Source organism: Dryobates pubescens, chromosome 13 (assembly GCF_014839835.1).
Source record: "Dryobates pubescens isolate bDryPub1 chromosome 13, bDryPub1.pri, whole genome shotgun sequence".
NCBI classification, from domain to species: Eukaryota; Metazoa; Chordata; class Aves; order Piciformes; family Picidae; genus Dryobates; species Dryobates pubescens.
In genome coordinates this window covers 31,039,107-31,054,681 of record NC_071624.1, presented here as the reverse complement: position 1 = coordinate 31,054,681, position 15,575 = coordinate 31,039,107, and the positions used below count along the sequence as shown (strand labels likewise).

General features: G+C 43.8%; 1 protein-coding gene across 1 annotated transcript in view; it reads right to left on the bottom strand.

The window, feature by feature from the left end:
- The window catches only part of USP32 (ubiquitin specific peptidase 32), an 80,031-nt gene that overhangs the window by 21,023 nt on the left and 43,433 nt on the right, over positions 1–15,575 (bottom strand). Inside the window, exons 6-15 of the mRNA XM_054166333.1 lie at positions 14,188–14,319; positions 12,168–12,275; positions 11,224–11,339; positions 10,540–10,602; positions 9,278–9,361; positions 6,362–6,423; positions 6,136–6,238; positions 3,914–4,100; positions 2,740–2,915; positions 2,424–2,564 (exon numbers count right to left, since the gene is read on the bottom strand). Coding sequence (XP_054022308.1) covers positions 2,424–2,564; positions 2,740–2,915; positions 3,914–4,100; positions 6,136–6,238; positions 6,362–6,423; positions 9,278–9,361; positions 10,540–10,602; positions 11,224–11,339; positions 12,168–12,275; positions 14,188–14,319 — 1,172 coding nt within the window. The remainder of the gene's footprint in view (positions 1–2,423; positions 2,565–2,739; positions 2,916–3,913; positions 4,101–6,135; positions 6,239–6,361; positions 6,424–9,277; positions 9,362–10,539; positions 10,603–11,223; positions 11,340–12,167; positions 12,276–14,187; positions 14,320–15,575) is intronic.

Below are 15,575 nucleotides of genomic sequence, written 5' to 3'. Positions count from 1 at the left end.
AAAAAAATACCCAAAAAGCTGATGGACAAAGCTTTGAGCAACCTGCTTCAGTGGGAGGTGTCCCTGCCCATGGCAGGGCTTTGGAACTACATGATCTTTAAGGCCTTGCCAATCCAAACCTTTCTATGAATCTATTTTCTGGAAAGAAACAACTTAACAGTGTCTGCTGTGGGGTGGGAGATGAGAACTTGAAGTGCCTGTGTACAAGGTGGCAAGGAATCAAATGGTCTTCAAGAATTGCAGTGCTCAGATTACCAAGTGTCAAAATATTCCTTAATTATGGGCTGAAGAGCCTCAGTTTACACAGGTATTGTTTGTATTTTTTTGGAGACAGGATCTCCAAACTGAAATTCTCTTATGCTGAGCAGAAGTCTCTTTTCTTATGGGGGGGGAAAAGAAAGGCTCTTATGAAAAAAGAGAAAGTCTCCCTTTTCTTTTTGACCCTATCACACAACTCCCAAGCACTTTACTTTGTGTATAAAGAGATGTGGCCTTGGGTGGCTGACGGAAGGTGTTTGTTTCCATGGAGAACGTGTGGGAGCAGGGTAACAGAAGGCAGTGATTTTTCACTGTAAACTTGCCAGTACTGCAGCTACCAGACCAAACTGTCAAAAATCACACAGCTAATTCTCTCCTCTTTGTGACACTGAATATTTCTGACACCAACCACCTCATCTCGTAGAATGGCTCAGGTTGGAAGGGACCTCAGAGCTCACCTGCTCCAACCTCCCCAGCATGGGCAGGGACACCGCTCAACTAGACTCAGCTGCCCAAGGCCTCACCCAGCCTGGCCTTAAACACCCTCAGGAAGGAGGCAGCCACAGCCTCCCTGGGCTGCTCCAGAGTCTCACCACCCTCATACTGAAGATCTTCCTCAGCTCCAGTCTAACCCTGCTCTGCCTCAGCTTCAAACCATTCTCCCTTGTCCTGTCTAGAGATACCCTCAGGAAAAGTCCCTCTGCAGCCTCTCTGTAGGATCCCTTCAGCTCTAAGGTCTCCCCTTACAATCTCTATTGGTATGTAACTAATTTCTTTTGCTACCACCAAAATAAATCCTCTCCCTTACTTTTTCTTAAGTGCAGCTGCTCTAAGAGACTACCTGACACAGAATAAATCAACCACTAGGTGGAATAAATACACTCCACAGAAACTCAAAGCAGCTCCCCCCGTTGTTAAGTGAACAGGCTGAATTACTTCCATTTTTCTTGCCTCTAACATCACTCTACTCTTTTTGTGTGTGTGTGAATTCAGTATTAATAATTCAAGGCATGCCAGCTTTAGCCTCAAATGCTGATGACCTGTTAATGGTTCTTGCAGTGTTACACACAGAAAGAGAGAGATAGCTCAATAAATTGGGAGTAAATTATATGATTCAACACTGGCTATTGCTCTGTAATTACTGCTTCTCTTTCAGGGATATTGTTGCTGTTTCAACTGCAACCAAAAGGAAAGAAAACAACAACAACAACAACAACTCATTCTCATTGGGATAATACAAGTGAATTCTTAGCCCATTAGTCAATTTCATGTAATACACTGCACTTTCACATTTGAAAATGATATTTTGTAGTACATTCTGCATTGTGCCCCAAATTAATTTTGAATGAAAGATATTACAGCTTTAATCTAGCAAACACTGGTGTCAGTTACAAAAAGCCTATTTCAAGTCCTTTGTGGTTTTTTTTTTGCCTTTTTCCTAGCTAAACTTTGATGCAAACAAGTAGAAACAGCACAATTGCTCTTTGACAGCCTCTTGCTAATTATGGCCCCTCCCTGGGAGCGTTCAAGGCCAGGCTGGATGAGGCCTTGAGCAGTGCAGTCTAGTTGAGATGCGTTCCTGGCCAGGGCAGGGAAGTTGGAGTAGATGATCTCTGAGGCTCCTTGCAGCCTAAGCCATTCTGTGATCTGCTTAAAATAACGACTGGTATTCACACAGCCATGACACAACACCTGCAACAGCTGAACTTGAAGGACAGCAATTGTTAGCTTGCTCTCACTTCATGAAATTGTAAGAGAGAGAGAGAGAGAGAGAGAGAAGTATTTTCAAAGCTGCAGGTGTCCCAGTTTTAAATCTATTGGGTTTGCAGACAGGCTGAAAATGTATCCAAGCTTGTAAAGGTGGCTGTTTTGATGCCAAGTCTTTCAAACTGCTCTCAAGTTTACTTTTGTCTGCTTTAGCCATCATGATCACTTGAGCACTTCTGCCCTTTTGCACCATCTCCTGGGGCTTGTGCTGCAAACCTCCTGGCAAATATCCACAACTTGCTATCCATGTCCACTTCTGCTCTCCAAGGCTTTTCATTGAGACTGCTCATTCTGGATCCAGTGGGAGATGACCATAAAAGATTACCTCGTGCAACCGGCAGAAGCTGGGCCGCACTAGGTTGGTTTATATTATCTTGGGGTCTATGATCACAACTCACCGGCCTGGGCAAGGACAGATTTGCTCCATACCAATGGTACAGTGCTCTCCAAACTGGTTCAGGTACCATGACATAGTCTTTTCCTTCTATCAGCTGTGGAGATCTCTTTAATCTTCCACCCTCCATTGTTAACGAGGCAGCCTTGAAACAAAGAGGGAATTTATCACATCTCGAGTGAAGCAAGAGCCCTCAGCTTTGTTCTGTGACAAAGCAGTCTTAATGCAGAATGGAGCCACTCCATGGAAAAACACAACATGACATAAGCAGCTGTGGTAAAAGCATGCTCAAAGACAACTTTGCCTGTATGCACATTTACCTTCACTGGTTCTTGTGTTACTAGAGGTTGGTTATCAATAGCTCCTGGTTTCTGAGGATTAAGCTGCAGCAAATTATTCCCATTGGCTCCAAGGAAACACTGGTTATTGTTGTCTGAAGTATTATGCTGCCTAGCAAAACAGACATCAGTCCCTGGTGTGCCAGGGTAAAGAGCATCTGTAACAGAACACAAGGGGAAAAAGAAAATCTCTGTTTTAGTTCATGACTTCATAAACCAGAAATGACTTAAACCTCTCCATCTTTTCTTTGTTTTTTAACAGGTATTGGCAGGCAATCAGCCTAAGTTTTTATCATCAGGTACGCTTAACATTTCCTTATTGTCTGGATGTCTGAATATCAAACTCCTGAAAATCTTATCTCCAGAACTGAATATACATGCACTAATGCTTTGGGTTTAGTTTTCCTCCTTGAAAGGGCAACTGGTTTTATTCATACAGAACTTCAGTTATGCAGAATACTACATCTAAATGTCAAGCTGGAAAAGAGAAAGAAGCTTTAGCTTCAAATTTGTCTCCCTTCCCACACTTCCCCTATCTCCCCCCCAAAGCCCACCCTGCAAAGTGCTCACAGTAATTTATCTACTTTAAATTGAAGTTACAATTTGAAGGTATAGATTTTAAACCACCAGATGCAGCATTCAGCTGTCTTGCAAGAAAACCCCAGCAGCTCACATTGTCACAAGAACTGACTGAAAATCATCACTAAAACCTCTTCATTCACAAAAATGGCCTTGAGAAGCCACACCACCTCACTTAAGAGCACATGCCCTGAAAAACTCTAAGTGTGCTCTTCCTAATTGTTTCCTGCTTCTCTTTGTAGTTTCTGAGGTGACCCTGCTGCAAGACAACACCAACTCGGCATGAGCTAGAAACAGCTTCATATGAAGAGTGGGGATAAAAAACACTCAGAAAACAAATGATAGGATAAAAACTACCCTGAAAACAACTCTGGAAACTCATTATTGTATGAAAGACAAATTGCTGCTTGAACAAGATTGCTTCTTGCTTATCTGCTACAGACTAAGATGCCCTAGTCATGACATCCACATGCAGGCCACTGCTGCAGGCTAAACTATGTTATCTTGTTGCCTGGAGAAATCCATGCAGTAGGTAGTTCTACATTAAACCTCCAAGGAAATAAGATGTTATGCTTACTGCTGCTAGTGGTCTCTGAAGCTTCTGATGCAGTAGAAATATTATCTGAAAACTTTTCTTCTGATGCACTGAAGTTATTAAGACCTCCCATTTTCTCTTCTCCCTGTTCTGAAGCTGCAGCAGCTACGAGTGAATTCTTACCTCCATTCAAGACAGATGAAGGCTCTATCACAACAGGGTTTGCATCCTAAAATTGGTAGGCAAGTAGAAAAGTTAAATTATACACCAAAAAGCAAAGAGGTTTAGCAATAGCCAAACCAAGTCACCAAAATTCACAGCTATGTGACCACAATGAGCTTTGGAATGAAAAAAAACACAACCACCACAACTTTCTACATCTACTGCTGAAAATGCTGCAGGAACAGCCAAGAACTGTTAAACCAGTTGAATAAATTCTTCTGCAGAGTATAAAACCTGAAATACTACATTATTTCCTCTAGCTAGACACATAAAAAGAAAACCATTTCAGACAGCTATAGTTACAGGCTATAAATACTCAAGATTTGTCCTTGTTGAATTTCATATGGTTAAGGGGGAACAGCAAGCATAAGATCAACAAAAACCCAAACCCATTCCTGGCTCAAACCTGAAAGATTTGAAGTCTTCCCTAACTTTGTTTTGTAGCACAGTTTCCTTAAGGGAAGCAGCATTGCAAAGGCAGTCTCTGGCTCACACTTGGGCAAGATTCACAGAATGGTTTGGGTTGGAAGGGATCTTAAAGATCAGCAATTTCCAACCCTCCTGCCATAGGCAGGGACACCTTCCACTTGACCAGGTTGCTCAAGGCATCATCCAACCTGGCCTTGAACAACTCCAGGGAGGGGGCACCAACAACCTCCCTAGGCAACCTCTTCCAGTGTCTCCCCAGCCTCACTGGAAAGCATAAATGTGAAGATAAATAAAGGTGGAGAAAAAATTGTGCCTTCCCCCCAAAGCATAACTTCCCCGACCAGTACAGACAAGATGTAAGAATAATTCTACCCAATTTACAGCAGTCACAAGAAGACACCAGAAGATAAAAGGGAACTAACTGAGCTCTAGAGGAGGAAAGAAGAAAACCCAGGCAGTGAACATCACTGTAACAACATTGGGGAAAGGGATGTTTGCTGTTTGATGTTGTCCCTTAAACATCACTTGCCAAGTAACAAAATTGTGCAGTAGAAAAAGAAGGCTAAAATGTCTGTTGGAATGACAGTAATCATCCATGGAGTTCCACAGCAATTCTGAGTGCTCTCCTTGCTCCAGAAGTAGACAGAGGACTAATGGCATTGTGCTTTTATGCAGGGGATTAGGTTTGAACTCATGTGCACATCTGAGCACTATCTGAGACTATGACAAGGATCATATTACCTAATACTGAGGCATTTAGCCAGCATTTGTCCAAATCACTGTGCACAAAGAAGAGCTGCAATTACATGGGCAGTTAATGCACACATTGCAGTTTTCTGAGGAGTTTTAGTTCCTTGTGTTTATAAAACAACTCAAATATTTATTTGCTTACTTAGCACTACATAAAACTCTTCTGAGAAACAGTCTGTTTCACTTCTGTAACCTGCAAAGAACTATCAACATCCCACAGAATGGGTTGGGTTGGAAGGGACCCTAAAGATCAGCCAGTTCCAATCCTCTGCCATGGGCAGGGACAAATCCCACTAGACCAGGTTGCTCAGTTACATTTTATTACATGGAATTTCATTGAAAGTGCTTCCACAGCAATGCTTTGGCTCCACTGTTTTAGCTGGAGGGGGTTAGACAGCACCTTGTAACTGTATGGTTTTAGCAGGACTCCTTGGATCACCATCAGCTACTGGACTACTCTTCATCATTGCCTATAAACCAAATTCAACCAACTCCCTCCTTTATTTGTCCAAAAACAATAAAAATGGCCCAAGTAAAGTCAAAAGCACATCAGGTAGCTTTATCATATCACCAAGTGAATCAGGAGACTTCAGGGGAGCTCTATTGTGAGAGGATGTTTTTATTCCAAAACTATTTTGACAAGCAGGAGTGATGAAACAAAGCAAGAGAGAGATGACAGTTTAATGAAATTACAGTGAAAAGCTCACCATGTGACAGTGATTCAGCAAAACAATTATTTTCCTCACAGAGACAGGAGATGCTTAATTTCAAGCATTATTGGTTAAGCAGTCATTTGCTCCACACTCCTCCTTTTCAGCAGACAAAGAAATCACTTACTCAGGAAGCATTATTATTATACTTACATATTTGACATACTCTTTCCACTGGTGCCACCATGGCATTGCAATCAGGAACCAGTTGTGCCCTGGCTGAAGGCCATACCTGCTTTCTCTTTCTAGCCAGCCTCTGCACAGAAAGCAAGCACAGCAGGAAGCATTAGCTGGAACAGGGGAAAAGACAGCCCTCCTTTGGAAAAATATCAGAAGGTTGATTCTGAAACCTGGTTTAGATTCTGAGCAAAACACACACCTAATAATCTGGCCTTCCTCTTCTGGAGTGGCAGGTCGTAGCCCCAAAACTATATGACACACCTGGGAAAAGAAAGCAATTCTTATTAAGAATGCCACCACCATGAAAGAAAAGAACAACTCTAATGGGACTCCTCAGAAAATTCTTTTTAATCATGTAGGAAAATTACCTAAAAATGAAGAAATGAGTAAAAACAACAACAAAAAAAAGAGAAGTACTTTGAGGTAGGAGATTCACAACCTGCTAAGACAAAGAACCAAGAATGTCAAAGGCCCCAAGTCAAATTAAGGTGAACAGGATATAAATTGCCATTATTTTCAGGCCCGAAGCAAAGGCCATGAATGATCACAGTGACTGACATGGATCAGATATACCAAAGGTTAAGGTGGTGAGGGAGAGAGGGAATGAGGAACTGGGAGAATGCAAGCCGTCGGAAGAGGATAAGCTAAAGGTTAAACAGTAAAGAGAATGGGAAAGGGCAAAACTGGGGAGATGTGGCTGTCTAAGAAACCGAGGGGACACATGCACGTGAAGAGACCAAGAGAGAAGTTTAAAGCAGTCCAGCCAAGCAGTCACCACCCAAAAGGCTCTTGAAATTGTCCAACTTTCCCCGAGTATCTGATGCTTCATTCTTCTCTATGAAACAAGCACAGAAGAAAAGGCACCACTCCCAGACGGCTGCTCCAGGGGGGGGAGGCTTTATTCCAAGGACAAGACAGCAGTGCCCCATGGCTAATATTTTCCTCCTTTCTTCCTAGCCAAAGCAGCCCGGGCTTGGCTGAGAGAGGACTGTGGCTGGTTGCTGCCGGCAGCTGCCAGGCACAGGGCGTGTGGCGGGGAGCGGAGGGGAGCAGCCTCTGCCCCAGCCTTTGTCTCCCAGCGCAGGGAGGAGGCTCAGCTGTCTCCTCTCCCAGACGGTTTTCAAATTGGTGGTTACTCATAACATGATTTATAGTCTTTTCCTTATGTCTCTTTTGAGGCCATCAATTTGCATCTCAGCTGGAGATTTCTAATGACTGGTGAGATATCTTATTTAGATTTATATTACAGTGTGAGAGACTATTCCACATTCTGAATAAAACAAAGGCCATTAGCTGCTGGGAAGCAACAGCTTTTCCAGCACACACAACACAGCTGGCTCTGATATTCCTTTTTAACCTCATGTAGCACTGTGCCAGTATCAGATTCTTCATAGAAACTATCCCTGCTGCAAACAAACCCAGTTGTTGACAAGCTCTCCATGGCGCTCCGCTCAGACTACTTAAGATTCTCTGCCTGCAGATGAGCCACACAAGCTCATGACAGTTCAAATAAATGCCCAGACAAATCAATGGCAGACTCGGTCCTCTTGAGCCTGCAGCATGAGATGAGGGTGCCTCAGATGATAAAAGTATCAAAGGAAATAAGAATCTGAAATGAAAATGTAGTGACTCTGTCAGGAGAAAAAAATACAGCAGACCTCCAGCAGCAATGTGGAACAAGGGTAGTGAGTAATCATCAGTAGGGAAAGTTCATTAAGGGCTCTTCATCTTCATCATGTTGCATAGAATGGGTTGGGCTGGAAAAGACCTTAAAGATCATCCAGTTCCAACTTCCCTGACGTGGGCAGGGACACCTCCCCTAGCCCAGGTTGCTCAAGGCCTCATCCAGCCTTGGCCTGCAACACCTCCAAGGAGGGGACATCCACAACCTCCCTGGGCAACCTATTCCAGTGCCTCCACCCTCACTGTAAGAGAGTCTCCCCAGAGCCTTGTCTTCTTCATCAGTATTAAGTAGTGATAGGAACTTGATGCTAGGCAGTCCAAAAATAAAGGCAGCCCCTCTTGAGAAGGCTGCAATGGGAGCACAACCTGATGCAATTAGAGATACAGAGAATTTGAAGAACTGTCTCATTTTACTCTCTCCAGCTGCGATGAAGCTGATGGTCTCAGACCCCCCTCACTCACTCACTCACCCTGAAGTTGTTGGAAAAGCAGTCCAGGGTCATAAACAGGAGAGTCAGGAGCCTGCTATTGAGGCAGCCTCTCACAACAGTTTTTTTGTTTTAAAAACCCCACAGAGCTGCTCTCTGATGAAACAGTTTTCTGCTACAATCTGACCCTGTAACTGATTAAGCTTCACTTGTAAGATGAGAGCAGAGCCCACTGGCTCTCCCCAGCCCTCTCTGGAAGATCTGAGACTGTCATACAGGGCTGGAGGTGAATGCTAAATCAGGGCAAACCTCCAAGGCTCCATTAGGATTATTACTTTTTAAACTCTTAAGTATCAACCTCTACAGGAAATGGATAAGGAACAAACTGCAGTGAATGAAAATACTCTTAGGGGGTGATTTCCTGCACAAAGTGAGCCTGAGCTAAAACATGACTGCTTCAAGGATTTACAAAAATCCAGTTCCACCTCAATTAAGAATAAAATTCAGTAGACCCTTAATCCTCAGCTTCTGCATCACAATAGTGATATGATACCACAGCTTTCAAGGACTGCTTCATTAAGACAGCCATGAGAGCTCCCTTAGATGGCCTTCACAGAAAACACAAAGGGAAAGTGATTGCATGAAGTTTAGCAACACCTTTGCTCCTTTGCTGGGTCACCTTCTTGGCAAAGACTTGCAAGAACAACTGGTTAAGAGCACAGCCTTTTCCTAGTGGAGAATATAACTGCTGATGCACTTGAAATTGCATTTTATATGCAGCACAGGATGCTCTCTTCAACAAATTCTGCTTTAGCCATCCCCAAACACTGAAAAGAACAAGAATCCAGGAGAGAATCAGCCCACCGAGGTAACGCACAACCGCAAACCCACCTCAGTTACTGCAGCAGGGTGCTGGCCAGATGCTGATGCTGCACTGTGTGGCCATGCCAAAAGCTCAGGAGTTAATGATCATAATTTGCAAGTTCAATTTCCTCTAAACATACCTGAAACAGTAGGTTTAAAAATTCATTGGCAAGCGCACTCTTCACACTCCATATCTGGTAGTCCTCCAGTGTGAGGTGTCCAAGCTTAGTTGAAGGGAGAAGGAAAGAGGAAGGAAAAGCCATCAAACCATTAACCATGGCTACTTTAGCTCTGAAACAATATAGAATCATAGAATGGTTTGGGTTGGAACAGACATCCAGAGGACATCTAGTCCAACCCCCCTGCAGTCAGCAGGGACATCCTCCACTAGATCAGGTTGCTCAGAGCCCTTGAACATCTCCAGGGATGGGGCCTCAACTACCTCTCTGGGCAACCTGTTGCAGTGTTCCAGCACTTTGTTCCTAACATCCAATCTAAATCTGCTCTGCTCTCATTTCAAACCATTGCCCCTTGTCCTACCACTGTAGGCCTTTGCAAACAGTCCCTCTGCAGCCTTCTTGTAGCCCCCTTCAGGCACTGGAAGGCTGCTTTAAGGTCTCCCCGGAGCCTCCTCTTCTCACCCCCAGCTCCCTCAGCCTGTCCTCATAGAAGAGGTGCTCCAGTTCCCTGATCATTTTCATGCCCTCTTCTGGACCAGCTCCATCAGGTCCATATCCTTCCTCTGTTGAGGGCTCCAGAGCTGGACACAGTACTCCAGGTGAGGTCTCACCAGAGCAGAGTCAAGTGGCAGAATCACCTCTCACCATGCTGCTTTTGACGCAGCCCAGGATGTGATTTGCCTTCTGGGCTGAATCATATCACTGTACATAGTTCACCAGTTGTATATGATATTATTGCCTAGTAGCTTGATAATGTGTAAGTTCCTATTGAATTACTAGAGCTCCTGAGGAGAAAGTCTCTTTAAATAGCACACAACAGAAGCCACACTAACGCTCCAGGCTCTCTTTTTCAGATCATTTTTAACATGAAACAAAAGAACACTTTCTCCAGAACAAAAGTCAAGCATCAGATTTAAAACTGGTATTGATTATGCACAGCCAAGCCTTGCAAAGAGCAAATGCTTCAAAGTCAGTTCATCTGGTTATGTATGACTTGCAAAATTCACTGTTCTTTCTCTCACAAGCAGTGTGTGGGAAATTTTAATGGAAAACTGACATTTCTTTAAAGGGATTCCTCTATTGACACATTTAAGAAAGCACAAGGGTCTTCTTTCTTGCAAATCACAGAATTGTTTAGGTTGGAAAAGACCTTTAAGGTTGAGTCCAACTGCTAAATAAACTGAGGGCAGAAAAATGACAAGGAAAGAACAGCAAATGCCTACCTTTGTGGTATCATGCATGTTCAAAATATCTTCTACAATGTCAGACAAATCCATGCCCAATTCCTTAAACAAAAGGAAGGGAAAACAGAGTTAAATCCTCACAGCATTCTCCAGGGCTGCACATGTTCAACAGAATGATCTATGGGTAAGAAACGCTGAAGATCCCTTCTGTGTAATTCACAGCTGACTGCTCCCAGACAGCTGTACCTTTGTAGCTAAGGTTTTTAAAATGAAGCAGCACACACTGCAGGCAAATCATTCTGCTTTGGCAATGGCAGCTCAAGAGTTATGCAAGGAAAGTTACATCCAGTTATCAGCATTCAGCTAAGGTAGAATTCACAGAATGCTTTGGGTTGGAAGGGATCTTACAGATCATCCAGTTCCAACCCCCCGCCATGGGCAGGGACACCTCCCACCAGCACAGGTTGCTCAAAGCCTCATCCAGCCTGGCCTTGAACACCTCCAGGGAGGAGGCATCCACAACCTCCCTGGGCAACCTGTGCCAGTGTCTCCTCACCCTCACTGTAAAGATTTTTCTCCTAATCTTCAGTCTAAATTCCATTCTAGCTCAGGGAAGCCAGCATTTCACCAAAACCATGCTCAAACATTCCCATCCCTGCTATTGAAGGATGAAGGATTTTAAGAAGCAGAAGGGAAATGAGTGAAAGCCCAGGTGGGACTTACAGGTATTTTATCAGTACGATTATCTTTCCAGACCTCTAGGAGTGCCACCACCATGTCCTTCAGCTCGGTGCGAGACAAGACTCCATCCCGGTCGATGTCAAAAACCTTGAAGCAAACTGAGACCCAGAAAGAAAAAGGAAATTACTTTTCTCTGCCAGAACTACTCAACAATTATTTTCTCTTTTTCTTGCAGAATGTAAAAGTCTGCAGAGTCACAAGAACATGATTTAGTGCTGACAGTTTTGATGAGGCAGGATGCATGTGTGGTGGTGAGGAAATGGAGCAGCTGTGTTTAATAAACTGAAATGGAGATCCCTGCAATTCTGTGCTGTGTTTTCTGATGTGCCATAGCAGGGAACATATGTGCATCCAGAAATTTCCACTCAATGAGAGCTTTTAAGTTGCAGCAATATGGCTTTTGGGAAAGTATGGAACAAAGGTATTTCAAACCCACAAGAACCTCGCAGGGAGACAGCTGAAAAGTGGAGACGAAACAAGCCAGACCATGCTCTTTACCACAAGACAATCAAATAGGGCATTCAGTTTGGATTAGAGCTAATAAATAGGTAAGTGTTTGCAGTTTTGATATGGAGATATACACTTCTGTGTCATAATCACAGAATGGTTTGGGTTGGAAGGGACTGTCAAGTCATCTAGTCCAAGCTGTGAGCAGGGACATCCTCCACTAGAGCAGGTTTCTGCTAAGCATGTTCAGAATTTTTATGAAGCTCTAGGTGATAGCATCTAGAGAATTAGGTTTAGTCATCCTTTATAAGAGGAAGCCTTGATAGTTAGCATTTCTGTAACGTCTGAACTTCTGAAGTCTGTGACTTCTCACAGACACTTGCTTAGAGACATTCTAGAAGGGTGGAAAGAACTGAAACTTCCCTGCTCAAACCTGCAAAACCTCTTGAAGATGAAGAGTTACCATTCTGCATACTTACACTTCTGTCTTTCTGCCAAGGGTCCCCTGCAACATGCTGAGAGCCCACAGGAAATTTCTTTAAAATCTATGTGATTGTCTCGGTTTTCATCAAAAGCATTAAACAAACCTGCAAAGCACAAAAGCATCTCCTGTTACGGCAGCCGGCTGAAGCAGCTGACAGTTGTACTTGGCAGTCACAGCAAGGGTTAATGGTTAACATTTGCAAGAAGTACCAACGCTTAGGACTGGAACTAATTCTTAGGAAGTGGAATAAAGGTAATTAAGCACTTCCAAGACCATTTGGAAAGGTGAATTAGATTCCTCCTCGATGGCCAGAAAAACACCCCGGGGGCAGGGTGGGGAAGGAATCATGAATACTGAAGAGAAACCTTCTTTTCAAGGCTTCCTTGGAGTGACTGTTATAGAGAGCACATCCAAACCGGGATGGCCAGCACCAGCATTATCACAACAGCTAAGGGATCAAAATAGTAAAAGCCCTCAGATACCAGCTGCTTTTGGCTTTTCTGAAGTGCCTGCTAGAAACTCCTGTGAGAACCCCTGAATACCACTGCAAGTTTAGCCCTAAGAGAGTCAGGAGATTTAGTCAAGGATTAAAGAATCCTACTCTTTCAGAACACATCACTTCTTTTCTCTGAGGACAGGGTTTGTTGGGTTTTGGTGGGGTTTTTTTTGGTTGGTTGGTTTTGGGGGTTTTGTGTAACATGACTAAGTGGCACTATCCACAGCAGACATACAGAACAACCAGAAACCTGCCCCCTCCAACCATTCAACCTGCCCCCCTCCAACCATTCAACCTGCCCCCCTCCAACCATTCAACCTGCCCCATAGCAGCTGTGGAAATTTTGGATCACTAATTGGCTAAAACACACTAACAAGCACAAGGGTGGAGGGATATATCCCTGCTGATCTGAACATCAGGTCTGGTGTTTTAACAGCTTGCATCTGCTGAAGATGAATTTCCCATCTTCTACTTACTGCTGCCACTTGTCAGTATAACTGACCATTTGGTGACAAAAAATTGTCACTCTAGGAGCGCAGACAAAAACTAGCACGGAAGTTGAATGTTACTTAATGTCCTTATGTTGTGTAGTAAATGGCAATTAGACAGTTGCAACCTCCAGTTATTACCAGAGTGGCTTCAACTTGAAAGACCAGCTTGGCTATTAATGGCTGCATTGCATCACACAAATCTCCTAACTGAGCCTTCTGAACAAAACCTTCCTTGACTCACACTGTTAGGGGAGGCTCTTTCATTGACTGCATGATACAGCTCCTGGCTTGCATGCTGAATTGTCATTTAATGGATGAAACTCACATCTGTCAGTTTAAAATCAGTCTTCTGCCTTCCCTCCCTCAGGGACAGCAGAGTATTTTGTCATTACAGCATATTAAGGGACCCAACAAAAATAATTTAAGCACTAGAGGGGAAATTCTGCATGAGGTTTGACACAATTCCTGACAACCAATAAGAATGTAACACACAGAAGCATCGCTTCATAGATTCACAGAACGGTTTGGGTTGGAAGGGACCTTAAAGATCCTCCAGTGCCAGCCCCCCTGCCATGGGCAGGGACACCTTCCACTACCCCAGGTTGCTCAAGGACTCATCCAGCCTGGCCTTGAACACCTCCAGGGAGGAGGCATCCACAACCTCCCTGGGCAACCTGTGTCAGTGTCTCCTCACCCTCACCGTAAAGAATTTCTTCCTAATCCCCGGTCTAAATCTCCCCTCTTCCACCTTAAATCCATTCCCCTCTTGTTCTATCACTACAAGCCCTTGTAAAAATTCCTTCAGCACCTCCTCTGCCATTCCAGATTCCCCAACAGAGATCTTTCCAGGCATCCTGTCTCATTTTCAAGCACTCAGAACTCAGTGGAATGAATCTCTGTAATTTAAGCTTACAATATATTTCAAGAGGCCCACTTTGGAGCCACACCATTTGTGTGTCAGCAGACCATCAGGTACCCAACACCACAGCAACATCACTTCCCTGCACATTCAACCCAGGGTTCCATACCTTCACTCAGAGATGGGTGTATGGGAGGGGAAACCAAGGGGGCAAATGTTTCTAAATCAAAACGCCCAGTTCTCGATTGAGCTTTCAGCAGCCAGTAGCGTTTCTCCAGATCGATGATGTCAGATTCCTCCACTGTACAATCAACAAGAAAAAAAGAAGAAAATGTTGTGCCTTGTTTAGGCCATGGTAGAATTCAGCACCAAATAAAAATGCAGCATGACTTTGTCACAAAGAGAAGCTGTATTCATTTTCTTACGCCTGACTCCTGCACACAACAACTGAAAATCCAAGCAGCAGAGAAATGAAGGTTTGATTTTATCTTATTTATTTACAGAATCATCTTACCTGGTCACCACCCAGGAATTCAACATCTTTCTTCTTCCTAACATCCAGTCTAACCCTGCTCTCCTCAGCTTCAAACCATTCCCTCTTGTCCTGTCTCTAGACACCCTTAGGGAAAGTCCCTCTGCAGCCTTCCTGTAGGATCCCCACAGGTATTGGAAAGCAAACAAAGTGCTACGGAAAGGTGAATAAAAATAGCCAGAGGCAGAAGTTGTGTCTCCTTTCAAAGCCTTCTAGACAGAGGCCTTTCTCTTTACATTTTATCCTTGAAATTAAATGCATAGGTAGATACTTGCATATGGAGAAAGGTGAGAAGTATTGTTGAGTAGAAACTTTTGTGTGTCACAACCCTGCTTTAGGTCAGTGTGATCTAATTGGTTCTCAAATAGATCTGCAATGACAAAGCTGGCTATATTAAGACCCACTACGTGTGATCCCATTCCCAGATGGTTCTGAGGCTTTAAATCCATGCCAGCTTTCTAATAGGTTTAACTGGAGCTATTTGGCCTGGTTTAGCCTAGAGAAACAATAATAATCCTGTAAGGCTTAACAACAGAAGAGACCTCTCCCTCCAAAAAAAAAAATAGCTGTATGTCAAATTGAAATAGTTTACTCCTCCCAATGACAGAAATAGGAAAAGAAATTCACTGAGAGTTGTAATTTAGAGTAGTGACTGAGGGAACCCACAGTAAGGGTCAACTGCTTGCAACAGGCACAACAGTGCATCAAAACCTACACAACACCTCACCCTCAGCAGCAGCAGGTGTAGAAGATTGATAGCTGAAGTAGAGTTGGAGGAGTGGAAGGGGTCTGTATCTTCCTCTAACATGTATTTAGAGAGACCAACTAGAAAGTAACATCAGTGCAAAGATGTTGTGTGTGTCCCCCCAGCTTGGTACACTCAAGCACAACACCCACACCACAGAACGCCAGCTTGGGAGAGACCCCAAGGATCATCTGGTCCAGCCTTTCCAGGTGATAGTGGAGTTGAAATGAGCTGGCCCAGCACCCTGGCAAGCTGAGTCTTAAAAGTGACCAGTGTGGGG